Genomic DNA, 18,750 nt, shown 5'->3' on the forward strand with positions numbered 1-18,750 from the left:
TTCATACTTTATTTGGCCTTTTTCAACTGCTTTGATTAGAGCGTTACTTGTGAGTTTTTTTGTAGAAAATCACGCGTCAGGCGTACACAATTTGAATCCTGGTATTATGATGAGTTTATTTAGAACAACTAATTCGATGCTCATGCGTGTTTTTCCTCAACAAGCGCATCACCAGCCTAGTAGTCATAACAACTATGTTGACATGAATTATCATTGCTTTGGTCATGATTATAAGTTAACTGTATACAAAACAAACTTTAAATTTTCGAAATTCAAAGGATTTTCCACCGCAGGAACTAATGAACTTAGCTGTAGTTAGCTCTTTTAAAACTTATGAAGAATAAGTAGGAAAGCGGCATTCATAATACAAAAAAGATGTGTTTTCATTGCCAATGAAACTTTAACAATAAGCAAAACCCATATAGCATAGTCAGCTATAAAAGGCCCCGAAATGACAAATGTAAAACAATTCAAACGAGAAAACTAACGACCTAATTTATGCACAAAAAATGAACGAAAAACAAATATGTAACAAATCAACAAGCGACAACCACTGAATTACAGGCTCCTGATTTGGGAAAGGCACATACATACAGAATCCTCCGCCTAACCCGGGACAGTGGTGTAACAGTATAACACAAAACACAGAACTATTAAAATCAGTTGAAAAAGGCTTAACTCATCAGATGGATACACATAACAATACATCTAACAAAACACAGAGTGGACGTGGCCGGGTATATCCCAACAACAAAAAGACACCAAATACTGAGCTGAGAGTATTCAAAGTTACTAACAGCTAGTTCAAAGCCACTTACAACTAATAAAAAAATATATTTTATGTCTTAATGCGAGTATATTTCCCCCATATCCTGACTATTTTTCTTTTCATGTGTGTGGCATTGCGAAATGCAAACTCGAACTCGATTTTGTATTTACACTGAGAAACACGACAGGTTCCACTAGTGGAGTAGGCTCAGATATACCTTAACCGGTTTTGTTTGACGGTTTCAAGTTGTTTAATCTTTAGTTTCTCTGTACATTGACTTGTCTGTTATTTTTACTTCGTCGATTTTCATTTTGCCATATTGTTATTTTCTTCAACTTGTAGTAGTTGATTGCTCATTAAAGTTTTTCATCGTTCGTATAATTATTCAAAACATCATATTAATATATTTGTTTTACTTGCAAGAGAAAATTAAAAGAACAGCTACAAATGTAAATGAGAGGGTGGACATGAATTTACAGAATATTTCTTCTTTTAAGAAAAGCATGTAAATACAATAAAGCCATCACGATATTATTAGGTGACAAACATGAAAAAGTAATTATTTTAACTTTTTAAAACATAATACATGTATATATATGTCGGTTAACCACAGGGTCATGACAGATAATGTCCAAATATTTAACAGAGTGTCGTTATGTAACTTTCATACAGGATACAACATCCCATAAACTGTTATCACAGAGATATGTCTCGCCTTTTTGTTAGTTTAATTATGCAAATCTAGAAATTAAAATAGCAATATTTAAGCATGTTACATAAGTTATGTAGATATTCAAAGTCAATGAACCATTACTGAGAGACATGGCTAAATAATCTCCATGTAAATGAGATGTGCCTATGATGATACAACTGCATACCAAATACCATTGACTTATTATAAGTCGTGCCCTTTAAAGAAACTTAAACACAGACAATATTAGCGTAATGTTAAGTTTCAAAGTCAATGAACAAGATGAACCTGAAAAGGTTGTGGGGCTATATAATCTCCATGGAATCGATACTTGCAAATGGTACTAAATATGCATACAAAATTTCATTGACTTAACATTAGTTTAACAGTTCATGTTAAGCTGATATAATCACAAACTAATACAGGTAAACTCAGCAAACGTTTCTATGTCGATAGACCCTGACTGAGAGGTAGGGGCCAAATATTCTCCATGGAAATGAGATGTGCTAATGATTATACAACTGACTATCAATTAACTTTGGTCTTCCACTAAAAAGTAAAATCACTAGGTACAGGCATTTTCAAATGTAGAAAATGGTGGATTGAACCTGGTTTTATAGCGCTAAACCTCTCACTTGTATGACAGTCGCATCAAATTCCAAATGGTTCCCCTTGAACTAATCAAAAACTAATACATGTTAATTTAGCAAAATTAGCAAAGTCAATAAACCATGACTAAGGAGATGGAGCTAAATAATCTTCATGGAAATAATATATGCCATTACTTATGCAAATGCATACCAAATATCACTGATCTACCACTAGTGGTTCCTCTTAAACGGACTTAATCACAAACTAATACATGTAAAATAAGCAAAAGTTTCAGTCAATAGACCATTATTGAGTTGTCATAACAACATATTTTTCATGTAAATGAGAGGGCCGATGCTAATACAACTGCATACCAACTATGAATGACCTACCACTTGTGGTTCACCATAAACTATACGTTGTCACCAACTGATACATTGTTGACGACGCCGACGTCGGAAACAGCATACCGATGTCTCGTGTTTTGTCTACGTCAAGGCGGGACACAAAACTTTTTCATTTTCAAATTAAAATAAAAAGGCAGAACGGAGTCTACAACGAAAAATGCAGGACAACATTTTTCATCTTTTACTGAAAAACACAACAACTTCCACTAGTAGAGAAGCCTCAGATATACACAACCCAGTTTTGTTTGACGGGTTTACGTTGTTCAATCTTTAGTTATACAGGCAATATTGTTTTGTCTGTTATTTTCTGTCTTTTCGTAGATTTTCATTTTGGCCATATTGTCAGATTTTAGTAGTAGTTGATTGCTCATTAAAGTTTCTTCTTCGTTCATATAATTATTTAAAACATCATACTAATTTTTGTAGTTATTTTAAGGGAAAATAAAAGAAAAGCTACAAAAGACAAGAATGTGTCCATAGTACACGGATGCCCCAATCTCACTTTCATTTTCCATGTTCAGTGGACCGTGAAATTGGGTTCAAAACTCTAATTTGGCATAAGAATTAGAAAGATATATCATAAGGCACATGTGTACTAAGTTTCAAAGTGATTGGACTTCAACTTCATTAAAAACTACCTCGACCAAAAACTATAACCTGAAGTGGGACAGACGGACGGACGAACGAACGGACAGACGGTACAACAGACGAACAGACGCACAGACCAGCAAAACATAATGCCCATAAATGGGGCATAAAAATAATAGGGTGGACATGAATAAACAAGAACAGACCTTTTCTTCCAAGAAGGATATAAATAAAATAAAGTCGTCAAGAATAGAAAAAAAATATATTCTTATGTGGACAAACATGAGAAAAGACATTATTTTCAATTTTTAATTCATAATATAAATGTATGTCGGTTGACCAGAGGGCCATAACTGTCAGATAATGTGCAAAATATGTCGCCAGGTAACTTCCATACAGGATACACCATTCTAAAAACGTTATCATTTGCTGAGGATTACAAATTTCTTTACATACAAAATGATTTCAACATACAATGTTTTACTAATTACTGTCCAAGTGGAATTATGTCTTGGCTTTAAATATTTTGTAAATTGATCCCAGAACTTTGTGTATTTTTAATACGTTTCTTTCTTTATCAAACATATTAAATTCCTTCTTTTGTGAATACACTGACATTTCTTCAATGTATCTTAGTCTTTACAAGTTTTAGTTTTAATTCTTAACAGCGATTGTATATGATATTGCCTACAGAAAGTGCAATTCTGTCAAATCATGTCTGAAAAAACGCTGAATTTCTTCAAATTTGAATGCATGTTGGTATGCATCTAAAACAGCTTTACATAAAGTAGATCTTTCCAACTGTGAACCTGACACGCTAGCTTTACAGTTATCCGTAAACATACGTTCCAACGCACTTGAACAATCAACATGTAATGGATGAATGGTTTTGTTTTCATCTGCAGGGAGAAAGTTAGTTATTTGGTTTTGTTCTGCCCATTCCAATATTCAACAGATACATACAGGTCATGTCCGTCCACGAGAAGAATGTTCTAATCCCGTGGCAGGATGTGTCGAAGGAATTGAGTCCTCAGATATTTTAAAAATATCTCTGATGGAAACAATTGTTCTTCTGCTGGAAACCGAAACCTGGTTTACAATCATCTTGTAGACTTTTTATATCCACCTTTGATTGTGCCTCGGGAAAACATGCCACGGTGTGATAACTTTGCCAGCTCCATTTGCACAAATAAACAAAGTGACGGCTTCTTCATGAGAAGGGACCTCTCTGATTGCATAAGGCCACGAGTAAGACAATTCTGTAGAGCTTATCTGATAAGTCATGTTTGTTCACTAAAGAAGACAAATATGAAAAAAAAACTTGAAACCGTGATTGGGTTCTATCCATTTGTGCAAGTTTAACCCTCAATTCTTTCAGCTTTTGGAAATTATCACACAACAAATTAATAAAACCAATGTTTTGTGACTGATTTATCATGCTTACGCTTTGGTTGTATTTTGTCCTCTTCTCCCTTTCGTAGGATTTCCTTTTTTCACTCTATCGTGTAGTGTGCTATCAGGAATCTCGAATTTCGTACATGCTTCCTAAAAGGACATTCTCTTTGAAACAACTGCCTCGTATGCAAGTATCATTTTTTCTTCATAGTTCATCTCTATTTCGTCTTCTTCTTTTCCCTACAGAATAGTTATATCAAAATTAAACACACGATAATCTTTCTTAATGCAAAGTATACGCTATTGGAGCAAATATCTGAATTTCATGCATAAATAATTCGTTGAACAGCATCTGCCTATCGGAAAATGTTACAGGTAGCATTTATGAGTCGAGAAATTCAAATCTGCTTGTTAGTTTATATAATCTACTTATATTATTCTAGATTATTTTTCCCCCAAAATCCTCCAACACAATTTTCAACAAACTTTTTTTATAGACAAAGAACAACATTTTAATTACAAAAAAAAACATTCAAAAACAAAAACCTTTACCGGAGATAACTAACTTGCATTGACACGGATTCCCAAAAATTATATATTAAATTGATTAGTCTTTTCATATAAACAAGAAGATCATGATAAGATACTTCTGGTTTGAAATAGTCAGTTCGAATTTCAATTGACTTTTAATCAGTTTTCTTTTCACTGATTCCAAAGATATACGATTTAGATGTTTTTGAAATAAGGAAAATAATCGACTTATAAAGCCAAAGTTTCACGTGAAAAAAAAGGAAATGTGATGCATTCCATTTCGTAATCACATTCATAAACAAGATGCTGAAAGAGTGACAGCAAACTGGATTTCCCTAGAGAGATCACCCTGAAAAGTTGCGCAAATATGGACACAACATATAAGCTGAAAAACAGCTCTCCATTTGTTTTGTATTTGAATATTTGACACAGTATAGATATGTGACACAAAATGTGGTCAAAGAAAACTGAAAAAAAAATGAAATTAGACATTTACCTTACTAGAATAATTATGTTCCAATATCTGCAAGGACATCGTTAGACACACAATATCAAAGGAACCCAAGAATTCATTTTTTTATAATTACTTAAAAATCATTTAATAACTGTTCAAAGGGATAAACTCAAAATAAACATAAGCAAAAGAAATTTATTTATTAATTTTGCTCAAAGGTAAATAAATCAGATTTATATAATAAAATAATATTTTCAAAGGAAAAATAATTCAACATGTTCAAGTTTATATAGTTAAATTACATTTTGCAACTCAACAACAACAACAAAAACAAGCTAAAGTAGTGAAAATTGAACTTGACCGTCATTTAGTCTCAGGAAACATTTCTAAATTTTAACAGATTTCGTCAAAGCGTTTTCATGTAAATGAACAGACACTGTTTGTCTTCAGGTTCATTATAACCTTTGGCAAAAATTGGCATTTAAATCTGTCCACAAATTTTACTCTGAGAACAGACAAACCGGAAGCAATAATCAATCTTCATGTTCATACAAAGCCCTTTGAACGTTTCATTATCCTTCAGCTGCATATATATATATAACAATGAATTGTATTGTCCACCAACTTTCTTATTAGACAAATTCACCGGGTCGGAATTTCAAAACCAACTTCCTAACTGTGTATTGCTAATTGTTTAGGGGCCAGCTTAAGGACTTCTCCGGGTGCGGGAGTTTCTCGCTGCATTGAAAACCCATTGGTGGCCTTTTGGCTGTTGTCTGCTTTATGGTCGGGTTGTTGTCTCTTTGACACATTCCCCATTTCCATTCTCAATTTTAATTGCTACTTTATACCTGCGCGGCTTCTTTTTAAGACTGGATTATTAGTACTCGTATTGTCATCTGATAAAGGCATGTTGATTGTAAGGCGTTCAGTTTTCTCTGCTTTTAAAATCTTTCTATTTCAATAAGTCCTGGTTTTCTTACTTTTAGCCGTAATTTAAGTATGTCCCTACTGGTTTTCTGTTAGTGCCATTGTATTTGTGCGGCTTTATGGTGGCCCTATCTCTTATTTTGCATATAATTGCTTTATTTGTAGTTTTATATGTTTTGAGGATAAGTGAATCAGCTGAATTTGTGATTGTATGTGGTTTTTTTTAATTGCACATATTTTTTGGGGGAGGTTAACTCTCTTGTAGTAAGACCCGTTACAGCAACCCTGGGAAATTGGTTAGGCTAATACTAACATTAATATGTATCTATGCAGTTTGTTAAGAAACTGAATGGGTCCATCAATGCCCATGCTAAGTCAATCTTCAAAGAGCCAAATGTTGCTAAACATCTATTCGACCTCCATGATAAATATGTTGTTGTCCCCGCAGACAAAGCCCCAAAATAACATCGTTTTTGTCTTTTAAAGTCATTACATTAATTGCTTGATAAACGAATTAGGTATAGACAAATCACTTGGAAACTCAACATATACCCTCACGACACTTACCAAAGAGGAAATCCTAGATAATCATAGGTCTGTTGTTGGTTCCTTTGGTATTTCAACCAAAGATGAAGAACTGGATCTTCCATCATTGTATTGGATACCAAAACTACATAAGTGTCCTTACAAACAACGGTATATTGCTGGGTATTCCAAGTGCTCCACGAAACCCCTTTCTAAGTTATTAACATATATTTTATCAGCAATCAAAGACGGGCTTCAAAGTTATTGTGAAACTGCCTATTCTAGAGGTGGCGTGAATCAGATGTGGATACCTAAAAATTCCAAAGATCTTTTAGAGTACATACAATCTAACTCTCTTTCATCTTGTAACAGTATTAAAACATTTGAATTTTCTACTCTTTACACAAGTATTCCACATTCCAAACTAAAAGACAAATTAAAAGAGTTGGTATTACTTTGCTTCATAAAAAAGAATGGCCAACATAGCTACAAGTAACTTGTCTTAGGGAGGAATAAGCCTACTTTGTAAAGAATCACTCTATTTCAAACAAAAAATTCTCTGAAACCGATATTATCAAGATGCTTGATTTATTGATTGACAACATATTTGTTACGTTCGGAGGACGTGTTTTTCAACAGACTGTCGGCATCCCAAAAGGAAACTGTGCTCCTCTACTTGCTGACTTGTTTCTTTATTATTATGAGGCTGACTTCATGCAGGAACTTCTTAGGAAGAAAGATAAGAAGTAAGCAATATCTTTTAACTCTACTTTCCGCTATATAGATGACGTTCTTCCACTAAACAATTCAAAATTTGGTGACTATGTGGAACGCATCTATCCCATCGAATTAGAGATAAAGGATAATACAGATTCAGCTAAGTCGGCTTCATATCTTGACTTACATCTAGAAATTGACAACGAGGGTCGGTTGAAGACAAAACTTTACGACAAAAGAGATGATTTCAGCTTTCCAAATGTGAACTTTCCATTTCTAAGTAGCAACATTCCAGCAGCACCTGCATACGGGGTATATATCTCCCAATTGATACGATATTCCCGTGCTTGCATTTCCTATCATGATTTTCTTGATAGAGGGTTGCTGCTCACAAGGAAGCTATTCAACCAAGAGTTCCAAATGGTGAAGTTGAAATCATCCCTTCGTAAATTTTACGGACGCCATCACGAGTTGGTTGACCGTTATGGAATAACCGTTTCACAAATGATATCGAATATGTTCCTTACGTCGTAACTACAATCCCCTTCCCTTTCATGAATTCGACCTACCGAATTAGACTATTTACCGGATTTGTAATCACATAAGCCACACGACGGGTGCCGCATGTGGAGCAGGATCTGCTTACCCTTCCGGAGCACCTGGGATCACTCCTAGTTTTTGGTGGGGTTTGTGTTGTTTATTCTTTAGTTTTCTATAATGTGTCATGTGTACTATTGTTTTTCTGTTTGCCTTTTTCATATTTAGCCATGGCGTTGTCAGTTTGTTTTAGATTTATGAGTTTGACTGTCCCTTTGGCATCCTTCGTCCCTCTTTTGTTAAAGTCCTCCTTTACATCATAATCAACGGTGGTGCTTCTTTTAAAGGAGGGAGTTATTGTATGTATCCTATTGTATCACTAACAGATTCGACCCGGAACTTGTAATTATATAATAAATGAATACTGTGTACTTTCCTCGTCATCATCAAAATTTGTAATGTCTTCATTTTCCTTGAAAATGTCTTTTCTTTTTCAATATGATTAGAGCACACGATTATTAAGATCCCTTTGTTTCCTTGTGTAAATAATAAATGCTGCAAAACAAAACGATTCCACATACGTCAAATTGAGTCGGTTCATTTGTACTCGTATTCCTTATACATTTGTAAAAAAAATCAAAATCCTTAAAAATACAATGTCACTTTTCAATTCCATTCAATATTTCAATATCATCTTACCCTTTTTATAGATATATAAACATTATAAATGAAACATTTTTACTATAACATACAAAAGCTCAATATAGTGTTTTGAGATAAAGATTATAGGTAAATAAGATATACAAAGAGTATATGCCACAGTGATAAAAATATAGGTCTTTTTACAACAACAAAAAAGAATTCTTTATCTTTTTTATAGGTACAGCAAGAGTGAAGGTTTTTGGCTCAAAGTCTATTGATTGATTGATTTATGTTTAACACCACTTTCAAAACATCAAGGCAACAAGCTATAGTGCCTGGACAGAACCTAAAACCTTTTTATGAATAACATGATAATTTTAGAAATTTTCAATTTCATTAAACATGGTTAAACAAGTTTTTGTTGGTATCACGATAAAGTGAACAATATAATAAAAACATGAAACTCAACTTCTACAATATAAACAATAACCAGGTGTTCCGCAGGGCGCAGCATTATACGACCGCAGAGATCGAACCCTAAACAGTTTGGGGCAAGTATGGTCAAATCTTGGTACAGCTCTAAATTTTGATTGTGATCAAATTTTGACGTAATATGAGTTTCTGACACAAAACAAATGTCAAGATATTACAATTTATTGCGCAATATTGTGCAATTACATATTTTTTCTTCAAACTTTTCAAACATTTGGAATTTGAGAAATTTGAAGAAAAAAAATGAAAAGTGCCACCACCCCCATTTTTGCAATTATTCCAAAAACTTACATTTCTTTATACATAATTTACAAGTAGTGTAAGGAAGTTAAATCAAAACATAACCAACATTGTAAGTTAAATGTTTTTGAATAACCTCATTTACTCTGCTTTTAAATTGTCTTAATTGTTTATTGACCAGAAAAACTTGTTTTCCCACTTTTTGGGCCCTTTAGTCCCAATTTCCAAACAAAATTGAGCAAACAAAAAAACAAAGTCAATACTAACTATCCCTTCATGGTATGGAAACTTGTGGTATAATTTCAAAGAGATTCATACACTTAAACACAAGTTGTTTGAAAATGCTTATTTTGGGCCCTCTTTAAGGTCCCTTATTCCGACACTATTGGGACCATAGCCCCCAAAATCAATCCAAACCTTCCTTTAGTGCTATTGAACCTTCTGGTGAAAATTTAAAGAGATCCATGCGCTGAAAACTAAGGTTATTGTCCGGAAACTAAATGCATCTTCGGACGACGACGCAGACGGCATGATACCATTAAACGACGCAAATATAAAAACACCCCTCTGTCACAATATTTCTTAGGGAAATTATTTATTTCTTGTAAGTTCAAGAATATAAAAAAGGAAGATATGGTATGATTGCCAATGAAACAACTCCCCACTAGAGACCAAAATAACACAGAAATTAACACCTACAGGTCACCGTACTGCCTTCAACAATGAGCAAAGTCCATACCACATAGTCAGCTATCAAAGGCCCGGAAATGACAATGCAAAACAATTCAAACGAGAAAACCAACGCCATAAGCTTCCTTGGACATGTTGAAGTTTGATATGTACAAATTATTGAAGTCATCTATTTTTTCTCACTATTTCACATGTATGCAAGGCTATTATCGTTTACAGGATATGAAAATTACAGTGCAAGTGCTAGTTCATCCACGAGTATTTGAGTAATACTATACACATTATTTACATGATTAACTCATATAGATATTGCCCCCTGAATCCTTAGACATGTTAGATATTAGAAATATAAATAAATAAATATAGTCACCAGTAAAAACGTTTGAAAAAACCAATAGTGTCAGAGCAATCATCTTGCTTTAAGACATAGTGTCAACAAGCAAATTATCAATACAATATTAACTGTGATAACATATATAATTATGTCTTATTAAACATGAATGACAAAAGAGGAATTATACGTTGCAATATCAAATTTGCATTTTGACCTTAAATATATGTATATCATTTGAAACATTTGCATACTAAATATTTTTCTTTTTTATTTATTAATTGATTGATTGTTGGTTGCTTTAGGCCGCATTTTTATTTATAAATATGAGTTTCTTTTAAGGAGCATTGACAACGACATATGAACAAATAATTGAATTTGATTTTGTCTGGTTCAATCATAAAAAAAATGGTGAAAAAATGAAAAAATAATTTTACAATCATTCAATTCAATACACCAAATACAGATGGATGAGTAAGAATACCTATAGAATTGAATTAATAGAAATTAATCAAAGAACAAAAAACAAAAACGGTATAATAAAAACATGTAAGACTGACATGTACATCGTAAAATATTTTTATGCACAAAATATATTTTACCTATTGCATACAATATAAGAAAATAAACTAACACATACAAACTTCACTCTACACCTGAACCATTGCACATAAGGCCAAGGGAGATGACACCTGCCAAATGGACATACATTCAACGTACTATTATTTCATATACTAAATAAGGTAGATCTTTACCATTCAAATACGGCCAAGGAAAATGGACAAATGAATGACGAACACTTCCTAACATAAATATTTTTGACAAAGTATAAAGGATTTTTTAAGTCTGAAAAATAAAGCCTTTGAAGCTTGTTAACACTACTGTGTCCACGCCGCCGCTGGATTACTCTTCATATGTTTATGCACGAAAACATTCAGTTCAAACGATTTTGTTTTTGTTTGGGTTTTGTGTGCTGTCTTCCATCTCATCTGAATCTGAATCGGTACTATCGTCACTCTCTTTGAAAATCTCTTTTTCTCAAAACGGTTCAAGCATATATAAGATCATTATGACATTTTTTTAAATATTAATTGAGATTTTTAATGCTGTCAAATATTTGTCCACAAAAGCAATCGAACATTTCATCTTTATTTTTTCTCACTTGTCCTAATAATCCTGCTGAATTTCTTCTAAACTATTTCCGCATAAGTGACCCCGAGTCTGTTCGTTTTCTGTCATATTCCTTATGCATGTATCTTTATGTGGTGTTAACTTACTTCTATAAACAAATTTCTTGTTACATTTCTTGCATTTCAAAAGACCATTATTTTTATGATTTAATATGTGTTTTTCTAATTCATGTTTATACTTAAATACACTAGTGCAGGATTTAACATTGCATTTATAAAATTGATCCGAATGAAAAGTGAGCTCATGTTTACTCCTTCCTGATGTGGTCTTGAAGGTCAACACACAACATCTACAAGTATAAACCTTTGTTTCCTTCGAATTTAAATGACGATAGCGTCGTTTGTGGTAGTTATATTTCTTATAATCTTTCGTTGAAAAATTACATTCATCACATTTATAAACCTTTGTCCTTTTCTTATTGATAGCCTTATTTAACATTTTAACAATACCCTCAATGTCGTCATTATCATCATCATCATTATCAACATCATCGTCGTTCATGTCGTTGTTTTCATCGGTTTCACCACCAGTTTCCATAGGAAAGCAGCTATCCTCATGTTCTATCAAATCATGTTTTGTAACGTAGGATTTTGCACATTTCCCACATTGTATTAACCCAGTTTTCTCATGCTCTAATAAATGCTCTTTCAACTTGTGTTCATCAGAAAAATATTTAAAACAACCTTTCTCTAAGCATTCAAATACCAAAGAATGTACCTTTTCCGTATGAACTTTCGAGGCAAGCCTAGTTTTATGTGCTGTTTCACACTTATCACAAGTATGTGATTGTGATTCAGCATTCTTTTGCTTGCGAATAAGGTAAGCATGGTGTGTTCTATGTTTAGTATACTTTGTCTTATCTTCTGTAGAGAACTCACAATGTGAACAACGATAAACGTCTTGTGTCTGTTTTGATTTGTTTTCGTTTCTCTGGTTGTGTAAAATTGAATTCATCCTTTCAACAAATTCCTCAACATTATCAGCATTAAACTCTTCCATCGTAGTAGTATTCTCGGCTGTTAAACTGGCTCTTTTATTATTATCAACTACAGAAGCCATACTGTTGATACTTCTGCTTAACTTTAAAGATTCCTTATAATTGAAACCTTTACCCCCCTGACAATGAATTTTACTTATATGTTCAGAAAGATTTTTTTGGGCTTTATACACTTTATTACAAATGTCACATCGAAACATTAATCTTTTGACACAATAATCCTCGTGTCTTTTCAGTGCATCCTTTAGTACAAATACCTGTGTACATTTTCTACATTTCAGGACTCCTTGTGATTTATGCCATAACAAATGTTTTTGTAAAGCAGATTCTTCCACGAAACGTGATTTACACCCCCCAAGTACACATCTCAATATAGGCTTAGCCGAATGCACTATTTCTTGATGTTTAATCAAATTGTTTTCTAATTCATATTCCTTTCCGCATTCATCACATGAATATTTTGGAGGTTTACATTGTTCAGACATTCTGAGTTTTCGTTCAAGGTAACAGTGACGTTGTCTGTGTCTCACCTGTTCCTCCTTGTCACCTGTTGAAAATTCACACTTTTTACAATGCCACAACTTTTCTTGATTGGTGTCACCTGACTCTTTCCTTTCTTTATTTGATTGGCTCTTATTTCTAAGCTTTTTGTCAGATATTTGATAGCTTTCACATTCATCAATGAGTATTTGTTCTTGTGAGCAGGGTAATTGATCTGTGTCACCTTCTTCTAAGAAAATGCGTTCTGGAAGTATTGATCCTTCTTTTCCAGTCTTTTTTATACATTCTTCTTCCAAATCGACAATATCCTATAATTAAATTGAAATTATTTATTTTTCATTTAGAGTTTTAAATACAATTTATTCTTGCAGAGCCAAAGTTTTAGAATTAGACTTTTAAGGTTCGTAATAATATGAGCAATATGGAGGTTTCTACAGGAGGACGAGAATCTGCTTACCCTCTCAGATTACCTGAGACCAACCCAATATGGGTGAGGTTCTTGTTAATAGGTTTTTTGTTTACTATGATGTTTCTCGTGTACACTATTTTTTCCTTACATATTCTTTTAAATTAAAGAAATGGCGATGTTAGTTATTATTAAAAATCTATGAGTTTCCCTCTTTAAGTGATTTTTCATTTTTCAATCTTAAAAATATGTAAGGGTTCCACGAAACCCTGTTTCGCACCGACTTTTGCTGTAAATCGCAGGCTCAACCAAAATGAGGGGAAAACAATCAATCAAAATATTCCTCCTAATTGATACTATCTTTTGATTGTAAGAAGCTTCTGTCCATGTTTGGTAAAAATCCAGGATAGTTTTTTTAAAAGTAAAATACGGAAAAAATGGAATTTTATTTTTACCTCTGGATACTATCTCATGATCACAAACAAGCTTCTTTATAAGCATGGTTGAAATCCAGTATAGCTTAAGAAAGTTGTCAAAGTTTCAAAAACTTTAACCACAGAGTGAATAATTGTGGACGCCGCCGACGCCGACGTAATGTAGGATCGCTTAGTCTCGATTTTTCGACAAAAGCCGAAGACTCGACAAACACAAATGCTTTTTAAAGAGGTTATTAATATGTTAAGAAAACACGCTCAATTAAAGCCATTACAGTTAGAACACAACTATTTTAATTTACCACTTAAATAACTTTTTAGAAGTGTCCTTCTTAAAACATAGTATACACATGAATAATAAGGCATTCAGTACAATAAAAAAAATATACTGTTCTTGGTATTAAACTAGTATTTTTCATGTGTTAACTTATGACAAGTCAACACCATTATTCAAGGGCGGCATGTTTATATAACAGGTGTCATTAATGGTAAAACTTATTTTCAAAAGTGGAAAATATGGAATCAACTCGAGGTCTATTACAAATAAATGAGGAATGTGTCCATTCCCACAGAGGATGCCCCCGCTTGATAATGACGTTATATAGGGACATAATAGAACATTACAAGTAACGCTACCTGAGTTTTGTGGTACCAAGAATTATCTATAAAAGAGGGACGAAAGATACCAAAGGGACAGTCAAACTCATAAATCTTAAACAAACTGACAACGCCATGGCTAAAAATGAAAAAAAACCAGACAAACAATAGTAAACATAACACAACATAGAAAACTAAAGAATAAACAACACAAACCCCACCAAAAACTAGGGGTGATCTCAGATGCTCCGGAAGGTTAAGCAGATCCTGCTCCACATGTGACACCCGTCGTGTTGCTTATGTGATATCAAATCCGGTAAATAGTCTAATTCGGTAGGTCACATTCATGAAAGGGAAGGGGGTTGTAGTTACGACGTAAGGAACATATCCGATATCATTTGTGAAACGGTCATTCCATAACGGTCAACCAACTCGTGATGGCGTCCGTAAAATTTACGAAGGGATGATTTCAACTTCACCATTTTGAACTCTTTGTTTAATAGCTTCCTTGTGAGAAGCAACCCTCTATCAAGAAAATCATTATAGGAAATGCAAGCACGGGAATATCTTATCAATTAGGAGATATATTACCCGTATGCAGGTGCTGCTGGAATGTTGCTACTTGGAAATTGATAGTTCACAATTGGAAAGCTAAAATCAACTCTTTTGTCGTATGGTTTTGTTTTCAACCGACCCTCATTGTCAATTTCTAGATTTAAGTCAACATATGAAGCCGACTTAACTGTATCTGTAGTTTCCTTTATCTCTAGTTCAATGGGATAGATGCGTTCCACATAGTCACCAAATTTTGAATTACTTAGTGAAAGAACATCATCTATATAGCGGAAAGTAGTTAAAGGATATTGCTAACTTCTTATCTTTATTCCTAAAAAGTTCCTGCATGAAGTCAGCCTTATAATAATAAAGAAATAAGTCGGCAATTAGGGGAGCACAGTTTGTTCCCATTAGAATACCGACAGTCTGTTGAAAAATATGTTCTCAATCAAGAAATGAAGCATCTTGATAATATCAGTTTTAGAGAACTTTTTGTTTCAATCAGAGTGATCCTTTTTAAAGTAGGATTTATTCCTCCCTAAGACAAGAAACTTGTATCTTCGTTGGCCATTCTTTTTTATGAAGCAAAGCAATACCAACTCTTTCAATTTGTCTTTTAGTTTGGAATGTGGAGTACTTGTGTAAAGAGAAGAAAAGTTTCATAACATTTGCTTAAGGAAAACTTTAATTAGAGAAAGGAAACGAAAAAAATCAGCAATTTGAACGGATACCAATTTTGGGACGTTTAGGCGAACGACAAGTGTAGAACTAAATGCCCGCTCTGGTTAGGTGGGTTCAGAAATAAACATGAAAGTGAGTTATTATTTTTTTGTATAATATGGGTAATTTATATGTGATAAGTAATGACTTGCTATTTAAATCAGACATGTTTATATGTTGCATTTCTGTAGATAATGCAATTTTAATCACCTTGCAGCTAAATCTGTGACACTTTTACGAAAAAGTTTTGGGTAAAATTATATCCAGGAATGGAAAGTTGATATACCCTACTATTCTATTCAAAGGTCAGAACACAGGCCTGGGCGGCATTTTTTCAACATTTCTATGCCTTAGACTTGTTACGAGTTTTAACTTATACTAAAATTATGTACTATCCCTACATTTACCTTCGACTACGTCAGAATGGTCCGTGTAACACTTATCAATTCAAATTTTTAAAAAGTTTAGAAATTTTAGATTTTTGGAAATTTGATCAAAGTTTTAAAAATATCAAAATTCCAAATTGAGTAACAGCTTTAAAATTTTGAAATTTTATTCAAATAATTGAAACATTAAAATTCTAAATATCGCTTTTAATTTTGATAGTTAAGAATTTTGACCAAACTTTGAACATATTAAAACTAACGTGGGATTTTGATTATTTCACTTTTTGACAGTTTGGTTTTTTAAATTTTTGATTAAAATAAAATGTATCAAAAAAAAAGAAAAGGGGAGAAAAGAAGGGTATACGTACCTGTAAACGCGGCTCTGCTTATAATTATCGTTAGTCAGGAATAAATAGAACGAACTATATAAAATCATTTTTAAATATAAAATAAATAATTAAAAGAAGACGTCTTTTTTTATAAAACACTAGAACACACCCGTGATATCGCGGGTCCGTTGACTGAATAAAAGTATTTAACTATGCGCAAGCCTTATTTCAGTATTATTATTGTCATCTGATAAAGTCATGCTGATTATAAGATACAGAGTTTTCTCTGCTTTCAAATCTTTCTGTTTGACCCCGTCGAACTGGAACTGTGATTAGTATTCGTATTGTTATCTTAGAAAGTCTTACTGATCAAATTAAACATACTACAATAGGTAACAATTTGACAATCGTTGATGAAATTTAGTAGTGTCAACCCTGTGATTATGACCCGTATAAATAGCATAGTCCTGAATACACCGTTTGGTGGTGCGCCTGTCAGATGCGGAACGTACAGATAAGGTATTAGGTAACAGGTGACTATACTATTGGTATCGGTATCGGACTCGACACGGAACTTCTTAATTATTGGCAATATTAATTACTAGTACTTGGAAAACAAAAGGGCCTGGAATGGTGTAATTTTTAATCTACACCTTTGTACTATATAATTTATATATAAAGTTGAATTCTTTGATTCGTCGTTTTTACGTGATGACGGCTGACAAATTGGACCTCGTAATTTTAGTATTATAGATATTAGACATCAAATGGTATAGCAGTGTTCAGAAATTTTAAAGTCGTGCATCTATTAAAAAAATATTTAAACCGGCATCAAATTAGTTGATCTAAATCTCTAATAATAATATAAGGTTAGAGTGGTGAGATAAATAATTCAGAGACAAACAAGACATTCTAATTCGAACAGCGTCCAAATTCCATCACAGCACAGAAAAGAACTATTTTCCAAGAACTATATTACCGACTGGAACAAACTACCGGATATAATTGTAAATTGCACTTCAGTAGACTCTTTCAAAGCATCACTTTTAACTCAATTAAAGCATCTTATTATACAAAACATTTTATTTTTAAATTTTTCGTATTAAAAAAAAATGTACATTTTTTTTTATCTATGTCTTGTTGTAATAAGTTTTCTCCTGTGACATAATCTTCAATTTGATGAAGGCGGTAACTATATGTTAGAATAGAGTAGAACACGTACCAGTAACCAGTAATGGAACAGAAGCATTCCAAAGGAATTATTATGAACTGAACAATAAAGTGAAGTTACAAGCTTCTAAACACATTAAATTGGGAAATACCCATGCAACAGCAGTTAGTAGAAAGAATGTTTCAGAAAAGGAAAAAAAATGCCTTGTGAACTGCCGGTTCAAAGTCCGAAAAAAGGAGGAGGAAAGTCATTTTATTTCTTATTGGTGCAATCGTATGTTTTATGTTTGGCGCAAATGATACCATGTAATTTTAAAATAGGTGGCGCAAACGTGGCATTGGAGACCAGATGCTCCGCAGGGCGTAGCTTTATACGACCGCAGAGGTTGAACCCTGAACGGTTGGGGCAAGTATGGACACAACATTCAAGCTGGATTCAGCTCTAAATTTGGATTGTGATTTAATAGTTGACACAGCATAGGTTTCTGACACAGAATGAATGTGTTCTAATGAACTTAAACTTTTGTTTTCTCTTAGAGCAATTCACTATGCTGTTGAATATTAATCCTCTCAAAAAAATGTTTGAAGAAATTTTCTTTTTATTTATGAAATTTGAAATGAGAAAAATTGAACCCAATTTTTAATCACATCCCCCTTTCCCTTATTCCAAAACTAATCTCAATTAAAATATTCTAATGGAGTTTGCAACAATAACTACTCATTTAAATACATCATAAAATATTAAGATGTAAAAAAACTGCTTGTTATCACTGAATGGTAAAGGTTATTTAAATTTATCAGTTGGTAGTAAAAAGTGAATATACATTGTATATTGTATATAACAAAGATTTAAGTTGATTCTGGACAAAGAAAGATAACTCTAATTAAAAAAAATTCTTGCAATAAGATATTTCTTGCTTCCTATTCTGGACAA

General features: G+C 33.0%; 1 protein-coding gene across 1 annotated transcript in view; it reads right to left on the reverse strand.

Annotated features, from left to right (window-relative positions):
• Nucleotides 1–11,423: 11,423 nt before the first annotated feature.
• The window catches only part of LOC134699388 (zinc finger protein 99-like), a 31,624-nt gene continuing 24,297 nt past the window's right edge, over nucleotides 11,424–18,750 (reverse strand). The window contains exon 3 of the mRNA XM_063560990.1: nucleotides 11,424–13,527. Within this exon, the coding sequence (XP_063417060.1) occupies nucleotides 11,698–13,527 (1,830 nt within the window). The 3' untranslated portion in view covers nucleotides 11,424–11,697. The remainder of the gene's footprint in view (nucleotides 13,528–18,750) is intronic.

The sequence above is a fragment of the Mytilus trossulus genome, unplaced genomic scaffold, assembly GCF_036588685.1.
Source record: "Mytilus trossulus isolate FHL-02 unplaced genomic scaffold, PNRI_Mtr1.1.1.hap1 h1tg000050l__unscaffolded, whole genome shotgun sequence".
Lineage (NCBI taxonomy): Eukaryota > Metazoa > Mollusca > Bivalvia > Mytilida > Mytilidae > Mytilus > Mytilus trossulus.